This window comes from Melanostigma gelatinosum (assembly GCF_949748355.1).
Source record: "Melanostigma gelatinosum genome assembly, chromosome: 22".
In the NCBI taxonomy this organism is placed as follows: domain Eukaryota; kingdom Metazoa; phylum Chordata; class Actinopteri; order Perciformes; family Zoarcidae; genus Melanostigma; species Melanostigma gelatinosum.
This window is the reverse complement of record NC_136655.1, coordinates 11,406,910-11,425,868: the sequence shown is the minus strand read 5'-3', so window position 1 is coordinate 11,425,868 and position 18,959 is coordinate 11,406,910. Positions and strand designations below refer to the sequence as shown.

Genomic DNA, 18,959 nt, shown 5'->3' with positions numbered 1-18,959 from the left:
ACTGAAGGTAGTGTAGAATTCTATATGCAATCTTCATTTTGTGCCTCTGTGTGTGTGTGTGTGTGTGTGTGTGTGTGTGTGCCATGCCAGCCCATGCAGTGTGCTGTAGCGAGGGTTTCCCCCGTTTCAAACTCCCAGGCAGACAAACGTTCTTTAACTCTGAACTTGTCATTCAAGCCACTGCGATTTCATTTTTTAACGGACACTCGTCCCAACAATTTGATGGCGTTAGCGCCCATCTCTGCCCGATGGGAGTGGGAGGGGGGGGGGGGGGGGGGGGAAACCCTGCTAGGTGAAGTGGTGTGTGTGGTGCAGCAGGTCTCACCTCTTGGACAGAAGCTTGTTGAAAGAGAGGAATAAGAGGATTAGTTCTCGGTATGTCAATGTGAATCTGCAGAGAGAGAAAGAGAGAAAACAAAAAGACAAACACTGAAGCAACGGGCAGGTTAGCACAGATCTGGGCATCACAGAGACGGAGGGAGAGAGAGAGAGAGCATCAGTTAGTGGATTGGTGTCCTTGACTGAATGCCGACGGGGCTTCCTGTGATCTGAAATGGACAGCAGCGGTGGTCTTGAATGCAAGTGTGCAGATTTGGAGACGCCTCTTGCGACATCATGCGCACGGGAGTACATTTTGTGCGCGTTCACATCATTTCAGAGTGTCTGCCCCGCAGACGGAGGATAGGGCAGGCGGACAGATTCATCAGAAGGGAGCCAGGCGGATTGCAGGGCAGCGGCGGCTGGAGCCAAGCCGGCCGGAGCCAAGCCGGCCAGGACCGGACGGGGGGGGAACGGGCCGTTTAGTGAGAGTGTGCTTGTTGCTGTCTGCTCGGTCAGCCTTACCTCTGTCACCTTTGGCTGCAGCACCAAAGACTCAGGACTCATCCTGGGAATGTCTATGTGGATCTGACATTGGAGAGAAGGGTGTTAGAGAGACACACACACACACACACACACACATATATACTTAAGAGTAGCAACGTAGTCGTCCCCCTACATGTACTTGTCCTCAATATTCCACATTTTAACCTGTTTTTGGTCAGCTGAAAGACCTCTCCAGATGTTCCCAGGCTGGGGTTTAAACCCGAAATCAGACATGGGTCATAATCTCATGACCGTGGCCCTTCTCACAAGTCTAATATATAGCCACGTTGGGTAATTAGGGGGCGAATAGGCCTGTAACATAACAAGGCTCTGCCACCGTGAGTGTGTTTAAGGAGGATTACTGAAGTCTCTTTGCCCCTAGTGGGGACACAAAGACTGTCTGATGCCGTCTTAACAGCACAACTCAATCAACTCCAGTCTACTTCCTCCGTTCGGCGAAATAAAGCTAGAATCTGTTTTTCAACACTTTCTCTTGGGATGGAACTAAACAGCAGCAGTATTTCAAAAAGCTTGCCGTGCAGGCTGGGACTTCTACAATGGCTACATCCATATGCATAAAACACACACACACACACACACACACACACACACACACACACACACACACACACACACACACACACACACACACACACACACACACACACACACACACACACACACACACACACACACACACACACACACACACACACACACACACACACACACACACACACACACACACACGCTGTTTTGGCAACTTCCCAACGACATAAACAGATATATATATATAAAAGAGACAGATGGAGAGATACTAGCTACGGGGACAGATGGGGAGATTTGCACCAGCTGACGGACCAGCTAATATGAGCACACACACGCAGACAAACATCAGACAACATGTAATGAGTGCAAATACATCTACCGCCACTTAAACATCATATGACACAAAACACATACAAACCCACCGCCGTGTGCAATTTGAGTGCCAAACCGACATATGTGCGAACACACATAATCTCTCACACACACACACACAGGGGGGGGGGGGGAAGGAAATCACTTAAAATCACTACACAGTCCGTCAACACAAACAGTGCTGGAACAGGCAGAATCTGGCAGAAAAAGAAGCATCAAGACGCGATCCAAACAGCCATCAAAACAAAGTATGCACAGGGCGCAGCAGATCAATGGGAAATTGGACGGAATATGAGAAATGTGTGGGGTGGTGGTTGTTGTTGTTGTTTTTTTGCTATCGACAGCCCAGTTTGATGTTTCTTATCGGCTTGAAATGAACGGGAAGTAGTCGAGCGTTAAAATGAAAGCTTGTGTGAAGTGGTGCGAGAGGGAGAGAGTAAAAAAAAGTAGATATTATTTTCAAAGCCAAAGAAAAGTGTTAATTTAAGCCGCTCTCTGAAGCTCGCGGATGGCTGTCTCTGCAAAGCTCGACCACGTTCCCGCCTCGTCAACACGGGCGGACAAACGGACAGCAGCTACATGAGTGGGGAAGAGGAAGAGCACGGGCCTGGTTCCAGTAATCCCGTCTGTGAATCCTGTCAACACACACACACACACACTCAAGCAGCCACATGTCCCGTCTGTACTGAGGGAATAGTGACGAGAAGCTGTTGCTGTAATTGGAAATGGAACTTTTTCTAGTTTCTTTCATTCAGTCCTTCAGGTTCTGGGATTCAGACGCGTGTTTAATCAATTCTTTTAAAACACACAACAAGTAAACAGGACCCGAGAGCGTGCGAGTGTATGCGCATACATACACATAGATATATCTACATATATATATATATATACCTGTCTGTATGTGTCCTGATGGTGCTCGTCGTTGCGGGAGTCATAGTATTGCTGGATGAAGCCGAAATATTCTTGCCTCTTCCTCTGCAGGACGCTCTCTCTTCTCTCTGCATTAGCTGGTAGGTAACCCTGGAGGTGAGAGAGAGAAAGAGTCAATCAAAAAAGAAAGAAAGATTGTTGCTGCTATAAATCACCAGTCAATCAGTTCTCGCTGCGCGTTGCCTTGTGTCCAGTCGTTACGCTAAGCTAGCCATCGTCTGTGAGCTATTTCACCGGCTTTGGTGAGAGCCGCGTGGCTTCTCTCATAGAACTCTCAGTGAGAACGTGTAGAAGCTATTCCTCATGTCAAATGTCTTACAATGGGATTCATGTAGAGCGGCGAAAAAAATCTTCATACTGCGAAATTGAGACGTGGAAATATGAACTTGTCTGCAAGAAACCAGTTGTTGCTGTTATTACATTTTCTTTTGTACAGTTTCATCCGTGTTTAAATTTGTAATACATTTCCCTGTTTGGTTATCTATTGTTACATTACCTTGTATCTTTATTTTGTTATATAAATAAATAAATAAATAAAGCTATTATTTGCTTCTTTTATATATACTTTATCATTAATCTGGTTCTTTAAAATTGCCCTTCAATAACGTAACTATCAACATGTATTATTCTAGTACAGGCCCTTATAAACTTCAGCGAGTAGCTGGCAATAGCCTCCGAGCTAATACAGCTGTCTATCTGTGACACGGACTCGCTCCCGTGTTCCACATGACTCATTAATTCAGCTCGGCGGATACTCAGTAAAACCGTCTTCTCTGGAACCGAATGTTCATTGCATGTCGCGTCTCTCCCGTAATTATTTGTCTGCCAGCGTACACCGTTTAATGAGCCTCTTGGTCTTAAAAAAACCTCGGCTACGAGTTCAATCACAAACCAAACTCCCGGGATTACGCAGTCTGTAAATGACACACTCCACTTTGCAGAGAGAACTTTCTGCTGCTTGACCAAGCCTCTGAGGGGGAGGTACCTCTGTGTGTGTGTGTGTGTGTGTGTGTGTGTGTGTGCGCTTCTGGGAATGTGTTTGTCAAGACAGTTCATGTCAGCATGCATTTGGGGAAGTGTGTATCCTTCTTGTGCAGTCAGGCGTATGCAGTGAGGGGAAAGTCAACTCCAAACTGAACAACAAATCTAAAAAGTCTATTCTAAGCGAGAGATGGGACCGGGGGGGCACTGAAATATTCACACAGTTTAAGTCTTCTAAACAGAACTCAAAAACACGACTGCTGGCTCAAAGGAACTTGTCCCCGTGATTTAAAAAAAAGCAGCAGTGTGTGTCGCCGTCAGACCGACAAAAGGCCCTTTTCTCTTCATGTGGTGTAACACCGTCAGTGCATTTCTTTGTTGCTGTGTAACCGTAAGAGTTCATACGTGAATGATATTAGGATCAAGGAGAGTTACAGGTTCTTAAATTCAGTTTTCAGGGACCTTAGTTAAAACTGTTTGATTATTTATGAGTATTGAGTATATATGCATGTGGTTGTGCGTGTCGATGAATCAATCAGTGAGTCGACAGGAAAGGAATTGGAACCGTTTTGAGAATCGATGACTCGCTCGTCTTTAGTGATAATAAACTGAATATCTTTGGGTCGAAACAAGACCACCATTTGGTTCCACAAAATAGTTTGACCCCTTCTTGTCTAAAAGCAGTAATTTGAGATGTTTCTTTCCTGTCTGCATCTTTCAATGTGAGAAGAAGTCCTCCTCTCCGATTCCCTGGCCATTTTATTTTTCCCCCGTGCTGACCTGCAGAGTAGAAGTGCTTTAAGTTCAGCTACATTAGCCGACAAAGATCCAAGGCCGTCTGCTGAAGAAGACCTGGCGGTGCGGCCGAAAGCTCCAAAAAAAAAAGAAGAAAAAAAGGTGAGGACTGAACCTCTCAGATCGTAAATGTTTAGCCAGACAGACGCAGTGCTGAGTCGCCTCACCACTCTGTCCGTCTCTTACAATTATTTGTCTCGACTTTCAATTTAAACTGAGCATTTTGTTATTTATTCTTTTCTTGAGAAACCGTTTGGCTGCTGCTCAGTCACATCTGAGAGCAGATCTGTTTTGGACCGGCTTGAGTGGAATCGCCATCAAACTAAACTCGTCGTCTGCGCCATCACAGGCGGTCTGCACATCAGGTCGATAATGACCGTGTTTGTGTGTGCTATGTATATATATATATATATTTATGTGTGTGTTTGTTATCTATGTGCATCCTTGTCTTTGTTGTGACTCTGCTGTTTGTTGGGTTTTTTTGGAAGCTGGCCGCCACTTCTTGGCGAGCCACCAGCGAGCATATCAAGGGAAAAACCTTGCACGTAAACACACACAAAGTATCAATTTTGGGCAACTGTTTAGAGGAAAACCAATGTGCACTCTGCTGCCAAACGAGGGAGAGGACAGCATGTGCGTGCTGAAGGTTAATGGACACACCGCAGCTGCGTCACTGCTCGACGGGACACACACTCGGGGATTTGGAGGCCATAAAGAGGACGCAAGCTGTGTCGCACACTCCGCTGCGATTTGAGTTTTTATTACTACTCTATCGCTAATAACTGGGTATCGGGAATCAGAAAATATTTCAACCTATCAGTGTGTGTGTACCCAGGCTGTACACTGGGTGAAGATAATTGTAATTTCTTTGAACATAATTGTATGTGTTTAATGAATAACTGGGGAGAAGGAAAATAAGAGATGTGCTCTTTTCTTTTGGAAAATAGAAAATGAGTGAGTATATCTCACAGTAAAGTGCTGAAGATCCAAGTGTAATTACGCTTGAACCTGAGTGACTCATTTCTATTTCCTCTGTGGTCCACTGGTTAAAAAGGGCGAGTGGAGATTTTTTTATTCATTTTTTTCTGATGGAAGGCAGAAAGTGAAGCATAAATGCCAGACGTCTCCGCATGACCTGCCAGTGGTACAAAATGTGGCAGCGCGAGTGCTTCCTCCTGCCTCTGTTAATCAGTCTACCAAAAGCCTCATCTCTTCATTCTTCCTCGCATCAATCCACTCCTCCACTCCTCCACCCTTCCATCCTTCCATCCCTCTAATGGATCCTCCACTTCAGGAAAAAAATAAAAACATATGCTTGGGGAATCCATTTGGGGGATTTAGATTTAATTGCTTTTTGTTTTTTTTAGTCCTCACGCAATCTAAAGTGATTTGTACTGAGCAGGCGCACATCATTCTGGAAGCAGACTGGAAACAAACTGTCCCACTACGGGCACAGCGGAAAAGTTGAACAGATAAAACTTCACTTCTTTCTAAAAAACGCTCTGGTCTCTACACGTCGCGTTTTATACTTACAACTGGTAAACTGAGTTCCTCCACATGAGAAGCGACTTCACACCGTGACTTAGTGCAACGAAGCGCGAGTCTGCGACCGCATGACTTGTTTGTTTTTTTTTTTACCTCAAATGTATTCAGAAACTTATATTTGGCGGATGGTTTTGGTTCGACGATGTTGCCTGGACTGCATCCGAGGCTTTCCGAACTAAATGACCATAACAGCAGAGTGAGAGGTGCATTCACCCAATCAGGTGTCGACGGGTACGGTCTCAAACTTTGCCCGACCACATCGAATGAGCGTGAAACGATGGTTCGGTCGAAATGAGCTTTCGATTTTGAACCTTGTGCATGTCCAAAAGAAATAAAAAATAAAATAACAACTCTTCAAAAAGGACTTGCTGGTGGCCTGCAGCTGCACCTTTTGAAGCAACACAACTGGGAAATCCTCCTGCTCCCCTGAAGTCACCGTGAACGACGAAGCTGTCATTACCATAAATTTTTTTTTTAAAAAACACAGTTTGTAGGCTGAGCTGCACGCGGCGACCATACGAATACATGGCCGGACCCGGTGGCTGTTCTCAGGCCGCGGTTGTGAAGGCCGACTAGCGGCTCGTCTTTCGTCTTCAACGGTTTGTTCCCAACTGACCTGTGAGATAAGTGACTGTTAACACATTTTAAATTGTTTGAATTTGACCACATGGCTTTAATGTGGTACATTCCTCACAGAGATGATGGTCAATAAACAAATTCCTCCTTTATAATCCAGAAGAGGAACAGATACGTTGTCACTCAACTTCTCTATTAAAGGCAACCCATCCATAGAGGCTCTCTTTCTTCTGTATTCGGCTGTATTAATGCTGTATTAGAACCTTTAACAGATAGAGTAGGAGTGCATTCCCCTGCACATATACAAACTAAAGACACACAAAGGCAATATATTACTTTGCATCTGTTTCGAAAAAGCACTTTGCTCAGGTCTGAGACGTGGATATTCTGCGGAGACGGCGGATCTGCAATCCTCCTAAATTACAGTGGAAGTGTAAAAAGGCAAAAGGAACTAAACGCTCTCTCCGAGGTGTGAGATGCCTCTTAAGACTGCGCAAACAGTCTCGTCTGCCTCACATACAAAATAAAGTTCAAAATCATTGCTCTCTTCTCTCAGGCGATGGGATGATGTGCGCTGTTGTGAGGTAACAGTTGAGAGTAACAATTTCTGAATCTGTCCCCGACACGTCTCATATAAGCCTTCAGCTTTGTCAACAATTCCACAGCCAGTTGGTTTCCTACTCGTCTCCCACTTCACATTTAACAGCCACACTCCATTAGCAAATGTACATACTGCCCACGGGGCGGACGCTCTTTCACAAAGCAGAAAAAAAAAGAAAAAGAAAAAGAAAAAGCCATTTCATTTCTTCGTTCTCCTTCAGGCTCGGACGCAAAAGGGCTCTTTAGAATAATGAAATAAAACGGTTATTATTTCCGAAATAATAGAAAAGTTCAACCGGGTGTGTTTTCAAAAAAAAAAAAGCTGGGGGCAACCTGTGGAGCCTCTCCATCAAATAAGGAAACGGGGGTAGATAGAGCTATCCAGGGAGGCGAGTCATCGCTGTCGCTGGAGAAGTTTGTTTTTATGCTTTTTAATTTACACGCAAACCAACAACAGTTTAAGACAGTTTAGCACGATTTCTGTGAATGCAGAGCGCTGGGGGAGCATCACCGAGCTCTAAACTGATGGGGGGGGGGGACCTGTTTCTCGTCCCTGGCAGGTAAAAAAAAGAAAAGAAGGAGTGTGCACGCTGGTGAGCAGGAGAAGGGCACAAGGGACACCACTGGAGTGAAGTATTATTAGGTGCCTCTGCCAAGTTTATGGAATACAAGCGTGGCCTGAGAGTGAGTGAGTGTGTGTGTGTGTCGGACGGAGAATAGATTTTCCGAGGCTGATCCCTCCTATCTATTTGTCCACTGGATCATGCCACAGACAGGACGGAGAAGGCTGTCAAGTGTTATGACGCTTCAGAAGATATGATTGCTTTTGACACTGTGCCCACTTTTCGCTTTAATCCGAACCTTGGATTTAACCCGGAGGGACGATTGTCGCCGTGCGAGGCACTAGAAGTGTATCGAAAGCCTGACACGTAACCTCAGAAATGGATCTCGAGTTTTTGAAGGGTCAAAATGCCCCCCCCCCCATATAGGTTTGTCAAAGTCATCTTGGACATACACGTCCTCGATGAAACAAATAAAGAAAATGTCTCGGCTTGGATGTTGGATAGCAAAGCACCCACTTGGCTCTTGTAACAAAACAGCTTGTAAATCAAATACCGAAGCTTGAAATGAACTACTGCAAGGCTTTGTGCCTTCATAGCTTCGAGCAGACGCAACAGACGAAGGCTAGAACCTCCCCCCCCCCCACTGCAAAGTGTTCAAGGGGACCACATTTCTCTGAGATCTATTGAGTTGAGCTCAAATGTCCCACGCTCCCGTCACAGATTATATTTCATTGAATGTGACAAAGATCCAAGGACGTGTGTATTGATTTCAGACGACATCACTCCAACACTACAGTCAACGGTCAGGTATATTATTTATTTATTTATTTATTTATTCATTCATTTAATTTCATACCTTCAGCCATTTCACTGCTCCGTCCCAAGAGAAAAGTCTAACAACTTGATCTTTGGTAAAAGTTGCTTTTAATTTTCTACTTATGTGCTGTTTTATTGTATGTTATATTTAACTGCATTGTGTGCATTTGTGATATTGTGTTATTAAAAGTTTTCACTGCTGCACAACCAATTGCCGCTGTGGGGACGAATAAAGTTCTACTTGACTTGAATATTTAATATACATAATAATTATAACATTAAATATGTTGGGTTTTGAAGAAACTTTGAAGAAATTGTTTGACATTTTGCCACCCTCGTGTGTGTGTAGGGTAACTATGGAGCTGGATTCGATTAGATTATCAAAGGTTAGCATCGAGATTGTCAGCATGGGGGGGAAACAGCTGGACTCACTCCCTTCAAAGCTCCCAAGTGGTCCATTTCAGAATCATATCAATTTCATGATTGAATTATAATCATTTATGCATTAATGTGTTCACTATTTCAATGTTGCAGCTGGTAAAGTTACAGCTAACTTTAACTACTCTATATACTTAATAATTAGGCTATGTACCACTTAATAACACATACAATCACATGGAACACAAACTCCAACAACACATTAATGGGGTGTGCATGTGTTAATCACCCACACACACACACACACGCCCTCCCGTCCCCAGATTTAACTTCACATGGCGTTATGAGCCCTCACTTCAGTCGAGTAGCTAACAAAGCGGCCGTTAATGGTTGAAGCACCCAGTCGGTAACCTCCCACCACCGGCAAACAAAAAAAACACAAATAGGCGCGTGCACGCGTGCAAACACACACCTTTAATGACTTCTTTTCTGCGCCACATTAGCTATTGTGCGGTAATTAATGGGAGAGTCATGGCGTTCAAAAAGCCAGTCTTCTCTCTGCAGACTAGGAGCTGTACACCACAACAATGGCTTAATGAGTAAACACGCCGCGCGTCTCATGAATTAATTATTTGTGCCTCGCAATTAATTTCCCCTCTTGAAGTTTGAAAGAAAAGAAAAAAAAAAAAAAACAGGACTGTTACCAGTCTTCATAAATCAAAAAAAGGAGGGAGTCGGGAGAGAGGACATGATGGCAACTTTGTGTGCACGCGTGCCTCGGATCCTCTGTAATGCTTTGTGTGTGTGTGTGTGCATTTGATGAATCTGGGTATTTACTTGCGTGTTTATGAATGAGGTCACATCGTTTTTTTTGCCTTAAAGCGTGTTTATATGCATGCGAGTGAGCACGCTGTACGTAAGACTTACCGAAAGGAGCTTCCACGTTATCGGTCGGACCTGTCGCGGGATTCCAGACCAGCTGAGTTTCCGTAGCTCCTCTGCGAAACAAGAACAGAAGTACCAGAGGGTTTATTTTACATTCACCACGGACACATATATAGAACTGTGGTACAGGGAAGTCAATCATTTTACCACATGAAGTCCTCCTCTTCTGTACATGTTGCTACATATTGATAATGAAGGAGTGGATTGCAGCACACTGTAAAACTAATTCATCTTTTAACTGACTGACTAACTTACAGCTTCCCTTTGCGTGAAATGATAATTTTCCTCTCTCTTTGCCGCTGCACCAGACTGCATTAATACAGCTGTGCAGAGAATTTCAAATGTGAATCTCAAATATCAATACTGGTGTCAGTCAAGCTCTATTCCCCTTCCCTCGTTTTGAATTTTTCCGACCATAGACGGCAAAACTAGAGACGTCTATCACTAGATTAACTACATAAAATGACACAAAATCATTGTATTTAATATCTTTTATTAAATCAATGTAGCACCATATCTACATGTGTTGTCTGTCTGCCTGACTCCATGTGAATGCAGCAGTCCTGTGATAAAAGGAATCCATCTACCATGACACAGAAATTCAAAGCATTATTGGGTTGGTAAGTCATTCTTGGAAACCATTCAATCAATCAACAAACGAGCAAACCAGCCATGTCCTCACCGCCAAGGCTCCCAGTCCCGTCCCCCCTTCACTGCACTGAGATGCTCCGATGGGTTAGAAGAGGATTATTAACTAGATTCCCCCCCCCCCCCCCCCCCCTCCCCTGGGAGATCCGACTGGGCTATAATATAAAATAAATCTGGAGAGGTGGAAATTTAACTTTTAAATTGGCAAAGAGCAGTTCCCTTTGGGTCCATGAAGACCCAGGAAAATATGGCTTAATGTCAGGGTGCTACACGGACATCCGACACACAGCTGTCTCTCTGTAACACACACACACTGTCAGTAAGACAGGATGGGTTGGGTGTCGGGATCAACAGTGATCCGACAGGAGATGTTGCTTTTGTCTTGTGGCATTTAATAACCCGTCTCTTCGATTTCAACCTACTTCCAGTGAGCCAAACGTAATAAGAAGACTAGAATAAAAGGAGTGGGATTTCACTTCCTTGCACCAAAATGAGCTGTGTGTTCATGATATTCTGACCCGCTCTGCATCTCCGCGACACATTTCCCCTGAATATACTGATGCTGGAAGGAAGTTAGATCACTGAGCGACCTTGTCCACCAGGACCAGCAGCTTCAGGGTATTCAACACACACAGTATCCGTTTGCTTACGTCTTTTTTTCAGCAACAGTTCTTAAGAACCAAGAATCCTGGATGAGACCATTAACTCATCCAATATTCACAGATAGGTCTCCCTATCCCCAGGCCCTGCAGGTCTACCCCCCCCCCCCCCCTTCATTAGCATTCAACAAGACGAGTTGCCACGGCCAAGCTGAGGCAAACATAAAAACACAATGGGAAATCTCTTCACTTGTAATTGCGCTGCCACTGATTTATGATTTACCTGCATTCCAAGAGACAGGGGGGGGGGGGGGGGGTGCCAATGCCTTAATATACTTTTATGAGTTGAAATTTTTTTTAATAAAACAACTGTACCCATTAAATAAGCCATATTCTTCCTCGACTCTTATTCAAGGCACAGGCTGGGAATTGATAAGCCCTTCGCACGGAGTGAACGGGATTGATTAGCGCTGCCAAATGACTCCGCCTTGCCTGTTCTTCAAGGCAAATGCAATGGAGGGCCAGAGACAGATAGCGGAATAGGAAATAACAATCAGCTAAACAGCAATGGGCTAAGTCCATCGGCTAAATTGAGTGAAACGCATTAGAGCTTGTTCAGCTGATGGGAGAAACTATTTATTCACTATAGTTCATGTGCATCTCCCACTTAAGATTTCTCCCTTAGCTCGTCCCCGGTGACTTTAATTATATAGGAATTCAATACGGTGATGCAGTGCAAAGCACGGCTCTGTTGGTTTGGAGCGAGTCGGGACCCCCGCAGTATGGAGAGGCTTTCAAACACCCCAAGGTTACCTGTGCAGCAACAGCAAGTCGCATTTAAAGGCACGGATGAATAGAAGAAGAAATCTCTCTCAGATATGAGACCAACCATAAAGGTTGCTGCAGGTTTTCTGCAGATTATCTCTGTGTCTCTTACCTCAGGACTAGAGAAGGCAATGTGTGAACATGTGTGTGTGTGTGTGTGTGTGTGTGTGTGTGTGTGTGTGTGTGTGTGTGTGTGTGTGTGTGTGTGTGTGTGTGTGGCTACCAGGCTATGTTGAGTCCAGACACAGGAAAAAAGCTGTCTTCTATTAAAAGCGTTTGCCTCTCACTGAATTTTCAGGCAGAGATGGGACTGTGCCTGTAAATTCAATTTGCCCCTTTTCCTGAGATTGGCACTACGAGACGCTTAAACGGTGAAGTCCATCAATTCTACACATCAAAGTATGCTCACAGGCCTTGGGGAGTACCACTGCGTATGCGGAAAAAGGTTGTTATAAAGCCTTTGTGGCTCCAGAGGGAGCCGTGTGAAAGCTGATCAAAGCTGCCTCGAGTGACGTCACTCGAGTGACGTCACTCGAGTCAACGGTCGAAGGACGGATCCTTCAACCGCTGGATGTCAAAGAAGTTCCGCCACCTATAACTCTGTGAATTAAGGACTGTTCTTATGTGGAGGACCGAGTCCTTCGTTCAGAGGAATGTTAAAGATGCATGTGTGTAGCCTCTGTGCTCCAAAAAAAAACAAAAAAAAAAACACAATCCTTTGCGCACGACGCATTTCCTGTCCCCCTGTTTGGAAACGCTATGCTACCGCTAAACAATCTGTTGCCATGGATTTTGAAAGCGGTGAGCTCACTAGACCTCTGTGGCCCACTGCCCATCTCTGCTGGAGGCTCGCGACTACATTAGCCACAGTTCGGAGTTGGATTGTGGGTAATGTAGGCAACCGCTCTTGACAAGGAAGAAGAATGCGTGGAATTAACAGATTGGTTCTGTTGCATCATTTCTCAAAATTCCATCACATAAATTGATTGGAGCGTTCTTTTAACGAATCATTTCCGCCGGTTGTCCCATTTTATCGGTGAAAGCTCTTCATCAAGCAACACCTAATGCAACTGACACGGTATAATACGATATTGACGTCGGTGCGAGCTAAAGTTAATTGCCACTGTGGTCCGGTCCCAGCGCGGTTCATTAGAGTACATCCTTTTCTTTGCAGGTGTATGTATGAAAGACTAATTCCAGACCTGTGGCAAATTGACCACCACTATTGCACGTCAAAGACCATGTGCACACGTTTTGCAAATTCCCATCAACTTTCACAGCTCCGATTCATTTTCACCCCTTCCAATCTCTTTCGGCCAGTACCTCTGTGTGTGTGTGTGTGTGGTTACGGAGGGGAGGGGTGAGAGGACGTGAGGCGTAAGTTGGCTAATAGTCTTTACATCCCGACGCCGCAGTGATCTCCAGAAAGCCCCCCGTTACCCTTTGGGCAAACACTGTATTTGCAGGAAAGGCTTGTGGGAGAACAAATGCGTGCACTGAAGGAGCCTGTTCAGTGTGTGTGTGTGTGTGCGTGGAAGTGTGTGCGTGGAAAAGGGCAAGAGGCAAATATTTACTCGGCACCATGTGGACCAGCGGAACAAGACCCGTACATCATACACAGAAAAGTGCAAACACAGCTCCCTACTCCCGAAAACTCGCCGTCTTCCAAACACTCTCCAGCAGAGAGATGGACCACTGCAGACTCCCGATCACAGTTACCCCAATGAGAGCCCAGGCGCCCTGTAGACCCAGGTAGTACTGATGCACTGTGCTGCCACAGCGCATGGAAGGACAACGGTTCTACGCGCAAAGATGCTTTCACATTTGAAATTAGGCCTGGGCTGAAAGGCTGCTTTGAAAAGGAAGCACTGCCTAAAACAATATGTAATCCATAATCTCTGAATGGACTCTGTGGCGATGCTTTGTTCCAATGCAAAATACACAGAGGCCAGCGTGAGCGCAGTTGACATACGGGCTAAATTGCAGATGTCGTTTTCATTAGCGTGAGGCCGGCTCGTCTCGCAGAGAGCACGTCTGACCCTCTGGGGCATCTCCGGTGCATTATGAATGAGCTCCACTGGAATAAATTAAACGGCATTTCGTGATATTTTGGAAAATGAATCAGTTTGTTGTTGTTGTTTTTTTTGCTCAGCGGGCACTTGTCACAATGTGGCGAAAACGTTTCCCCAACTGTCCCGCGGGGGACGAGGGACTAGCTGTCCCCGTCAGTTTCGGTGAGCCGAGTTAATAATGCAAACAAGCCATTTCCAGCTGACGAATCTGTCAACTCCTCTTTAAACATAGTAATCTGCACGACTTCAGAAAAAAAAAAAAAAAAACACTAATTGAAGCTGTAAAGATGTTTCTTTAACACGTCTCTACAGGAACAAGGCGGAGGCAACTCATTAACGCAATTTACAGTCAATTCACCCCGCAGGCTGTCACTTCAAAATGTACGTTTAAAAGTGCAAGCGGGGGCAGGCGAGAACAGAATTCCCCTTGTGGGACCAATAAAACATCACATTATTATATAGATGCTTTTGGAATTAGTGCCATCAGTATTGTGGGCGTTTTATCATGCTGGCAGGCACACACCTCGGGGGGGGGGGGGTACCACCCTGGAGGAGAGCTATGTTCCTCACAGGCATGAGAAACACCTGTAACGTCAGCGGCGTGCAACTGAAGGGCGACCGCTGCTAGTCCTTCCTCGGCGTCTGCTGTACTCCATTATGCATGAACGTAGAGGGGTGCACTTTGTCTTGGCTGGAGTTAAGCTGGGGACCACGGGGGCCGATTAAGACACCACGTACCTTCTGTTGAACAACCACCGCAACAGCTGCTCCGATGTGGTGGCCCCTCAGAGGTAGTGAATGCTCAACGGACTCTTGAAACATTCAGAGGGCAACATGTAACTAAATGCCAGGTTTGCATTTTTTTTTTTTTACTTGTTTGGTCAACCAAGATAAACAAAAGTGTTCTGAAACAGCAGAATCGCTAAAGGCCACCTCAACCGAGCCTACATGGAGGTTTGAACCACTCGCATGTCGGTCACGTGACCATTTATTTCCCACTTTAGCTACGTAACGTTGTGGCCGAAACACTACCATTGAGTTGTGGCTGAAATGAAGAGAAGAGACGTAGTTCTTGGAGTAGCAACCAGCGGGAAGTGTTGTAATGAGCACAAGGCAACATACAACAAAATCCAACAACACAAGTGGTCATACAGACTATACAGAACCTGGGAAGTGATTTTTTCGATTACATTATAATGTAAATGACTGACTCGGCCAGTTCAGACATGTTTGTGACGACAACAGCACAGCGAGGAGGTAAAGATGTACAATTTAACAGCGGAGATGACTGCTAAAATGGTGACCGAGTGCTGTTTAGGGGTTCGCCGCAGCACAGAGCTCACGGTTCACATTGCGTCACGGTTTTCCAGCTGCTGTACAAGGAGACAGGTTTGTTTCACCTCTGTCCCGAAAAGTCCTTTCAACCACCCTGAAGTCTGTGTAAACCATCGAAAAATTATAAATGTTATCCTTTTACTTTGTTATCTATAGTGGTTATTTGCATAAACACACACAATTCATATGATAAAACAATTTAAATATTGTATTTTTATTGATAAAAAAAATAAAAACTTTCCTGAGTGGACTGAGCTTCACTGGCCGAGTCAGGGGTGGTTGTGTTCGAAAAACTCTGATAAAAAAATCAAAGGGAGTATGTGTGTGTGTAAGTGTGATTGTGTGTGTGTGTGCTCCTGCACCTCCTCCATGTCTGCCCGTCTTCCTCACCTGTCAGTCAGTCGTCCTGCCCGTGTGCACGGTGGTGTACGAGGGCCAGTGAGAAGAACAGAAGCGCCGTCTGTCAGTCCGTGCTGGCTGAGCGGGGAGCTGACGGGAGCAGGAGGGAAGCCGGTTGGCGGGCCGGAGCCATGCACTATTCAGGCATCGTTCAGACGGAGCGCGACCACTGGGCCAAAACACCACAAGGTTCTCGGCAAAACGCGCGTGCATGTGAACAGCAAATCCAAAACACTTTTCCCACTGCGTCCTGAGCCTTAAGCAGTCATTTTTGTCTCCTGCTTTAAAGTGCAGCAATAAATAATTACGATGTGTGCCACCTGTGTGATGCCCATGAAAGCCTTGGATAACATTGCGATGGCAACGAAACGTAGGTTAAATGCCGCCGTTCTCCCAGTGTCATCTGAAGCTATTTTGCCGGTGAGGTGAAAAAAACAACACAATCGGGACGGACACCTTTCTCATGCAGTTCATTAAAAAGTTAAGCTCCCCTCCTATAAACCTTGAATGCAGTGAGAGAGCCCTGAACGGTCCAACTCATCTAGAGGACAAAGTGATGGCGCCAGGGAGCAGACGGCTCATAAACGAATGGCGCTCTTGTAAAAAGATACTCCCCTCTGGATTATACCTGCTCAGGAGGCCTGATGGATGGCCCAGATGGCCGGGAGAGGACACCGAGCATCGACGAGTGTACAGGTGTGACAACGTGTGTGTGTGTGTGTGTTCTTTTGTGTGCTATAACACAGACGTGCATAGTCAATTTCCTGGGGCGTGCCTCGCCGATAAATGATTGAGATGACACAGGTTGCAAAATACCTGACATGGTCACATTTTGTTTTTACACAGTTTTATGAGGGGATTATGGCGACATTTTGAATTTCAGTTGTGTCACTTTTACAGGTAATGGTTATATTGTAAGGAATAAATTTCCACATTTACGCTCTTCTAAAAATGACCTCATTCATATGCGTATCAAAGTGGAGATTCAAAGGATAAAAACAGTGCAATTGGTAGATGTGGAATTCAGTAAAAGTAGTAATGCTAATAGGACGACACGATCTTTCCAAGCGCTGCTCATGTTTTCCACGACACTTAAATAGCTTCGTCAATTGGTCAATCAAAACAATTCTGGAAACATTTAACAACCAACTTCTCGTTTAAATAATGTTTTAAACTACAACGCACTGGGTCCACATTGGCAAATGTTTTCAGATTTTCTTTTGTAAATTGAATGTCGTTGCATTTTTGGGCGGTTGGCCGAACAAAACAAGCCGCTCGTAAAAACTCACTTTGAATATTTTACAAAACTTTTACAAAAATGACATTTAAAAATGGAGATTCCATCGATTTGTTGTTGTTTTTTACTTTTTGTTCGGCTGTTGCTGCGTTCACACCACGAGCGGCACGGCAACATTCTGAAAGTCATCTTCAATGGAGGCCGATGGCAAACGTACAAACCGATGGCAGACACATGTCTCTGTGTGACGGGCTTGATCGATACAAATACTTTTTTTTTTTTTTTTTAAAGCGCCCCAATGACGCCGTGAGTCTTCGATATGTTGATTATAGTCATATGTTTTTGTTTCACTCTGTGAAGTTAGCCAGTTTCCCGGTGCTATTTAACGGAATAACTGCGTCAACCACGTTTGGCCGTTTTCTTGCTTTAGTCGTCACATTCTTTTCCCGAAATCACTAAATATATATATATAACAGTGGACACAACATCACTTCCCCTGCACACAAAGCAGCACTTCCCAGTTGCCCTGCATGAGAACAGGTTCGGTCTGTAAGGACTGACTTGTGTTTAGTGAAGCTTCTCTTAAAAGAGGAAAGGATGAAAAAAATAAATTCACATGGAAGACCAGCGTGTAACAACGGAGTAAACTAAGCCAGACAAGCTGCGAGGCTGCTGACACAGGGAGACAGCTGGAGGTTGGACCAACCTTATTAAGGCAGGTGTTTTGCCCGGGGACATGCGAGGAATCAGCCCACACGCGCATGAGCATCCACGCCCAGATGCATGCACACACAGCGGGGTGCAATCTTAAAGCGGAAAGAAAAGGGAAATAACAGAACGCCGTGGTGTCAGCCTCTCTCACTGTATCCACTTTCCAGGAGAGGACACTTATTCAGCGGTGCATTGTTTTGTTTTTTCCTCTCTAGCTTTCGTCCAATCGGTGCCGAATGAAAGAGGAAGCTCCTGAGAATGTTTGTGGAATCTGTTTTTCTGTAAACTTGCCACATTTTCCCAGAGATTTTAAAGATGGGAGACGGTCCAATGCTTCATTATCTCCACTTCTACACATTCCACGCCAGTGACCCACCCCCACACATCTATAATTATCACACATGGACTGGGCTTTCAAAATGAGGCATTAGGGCCGAGTTAAATTGAATTACATCACCGCCTCCCACTTTGATGGTCGGCCTTTGACTTTGCAGGCGGCGCTGATGGTAAGCCTGTCATACGGTGGCTGCTGTGTAACAGGATTGCGGGGCTGTAGCGCTACAGAGCGTGAAAGAAGCGGGGCCTCCTCACCGTAGTTGCTGCAGTGAGGGCGATGGCAGTTGGGAAGAAGCGTGCCGTAGACGGTGGCGGAGGTGAAACAAAGAGCTGCAGCACCCCCCCCCCCACCGACGCACGGCAAGGCCATGGGAGGAAGTGATTTCTGGGTTCTTATTGGTGGTGAAGCCGGTTCTTCGCGTCTGTGTTATTTATAGTAACGATGGCGCACGGATCGACACCATAAATCGGACACACGTTTGTGGACATGTCGACTCGTACAAAGACCACAGAGAGCAAAACAGAGAGTCTCTTTTCTTTCTTTACGAGAGAAGAAGAGGAAGAAAGAGACAAACAAGGAAAGCAACTAATGAAAAAGGCTTGTATAAGATAGAGTAAGGATAAATTGCCAGGACGGCGAAGAAGGGGAAAGGACCATTGCCATAGCAACAGCGGTATTTCTGCCATGCAGCAATAACTGCTCGATGTCACATGCCGACTCTTGGTCTTATAATCAATTTAAAAATAGGAAAAAGATATGCAGGAAGTCTGTAAAACCTGGCTGTGTGACATAAAGCCCACAGAAAAACAACGCCTTTAGTTTAGAAGCTGGAAACTGAACAGCTGAATATTAAATCATGGAACTGTGGAACCAGCGGTTCTA

At 45.2% G+C, this 18,959-nt stretch overlaps 1 protein-coding gene across 3 annotated transcripts in view; it reads right to left on the bottom strand.

Annotated features, from left to right (window-relative positions):
* The window catches only part of tbc1d22a (TBC1 domain family, member 22a), an 89,585-nt gene that overhangs the window by 61,074 nt on the left and 9,552 nt on the right, over positions 1-18,959 (bottom strand). Inside the window, exons 6-9 of one of the 3 annotated variants that reach the window (XM_079294432.1) lie at positions 9,897-9,967; positions 2,677-2,805; positions 844-906; positions 326-391 (exon numbers count right to left, since the gene is read on the bottom strand). In XM_079294432.1, the coding sequence (XP_079150558.1) occupies positions 326-391; positions 844-906; positions 2,677-2,805; positions 9,897-9,967 (329 nt within the window). The remainder of the gene's footprint in view (positions 1-325; positions 392-843; positions 907-2,676; positions 2,806-9,896; positions 9,968-18,959) is intronic. The other 2 variants (XM_079294434.1, XM_079294433.1) reach the window with 2 other exon arrangements.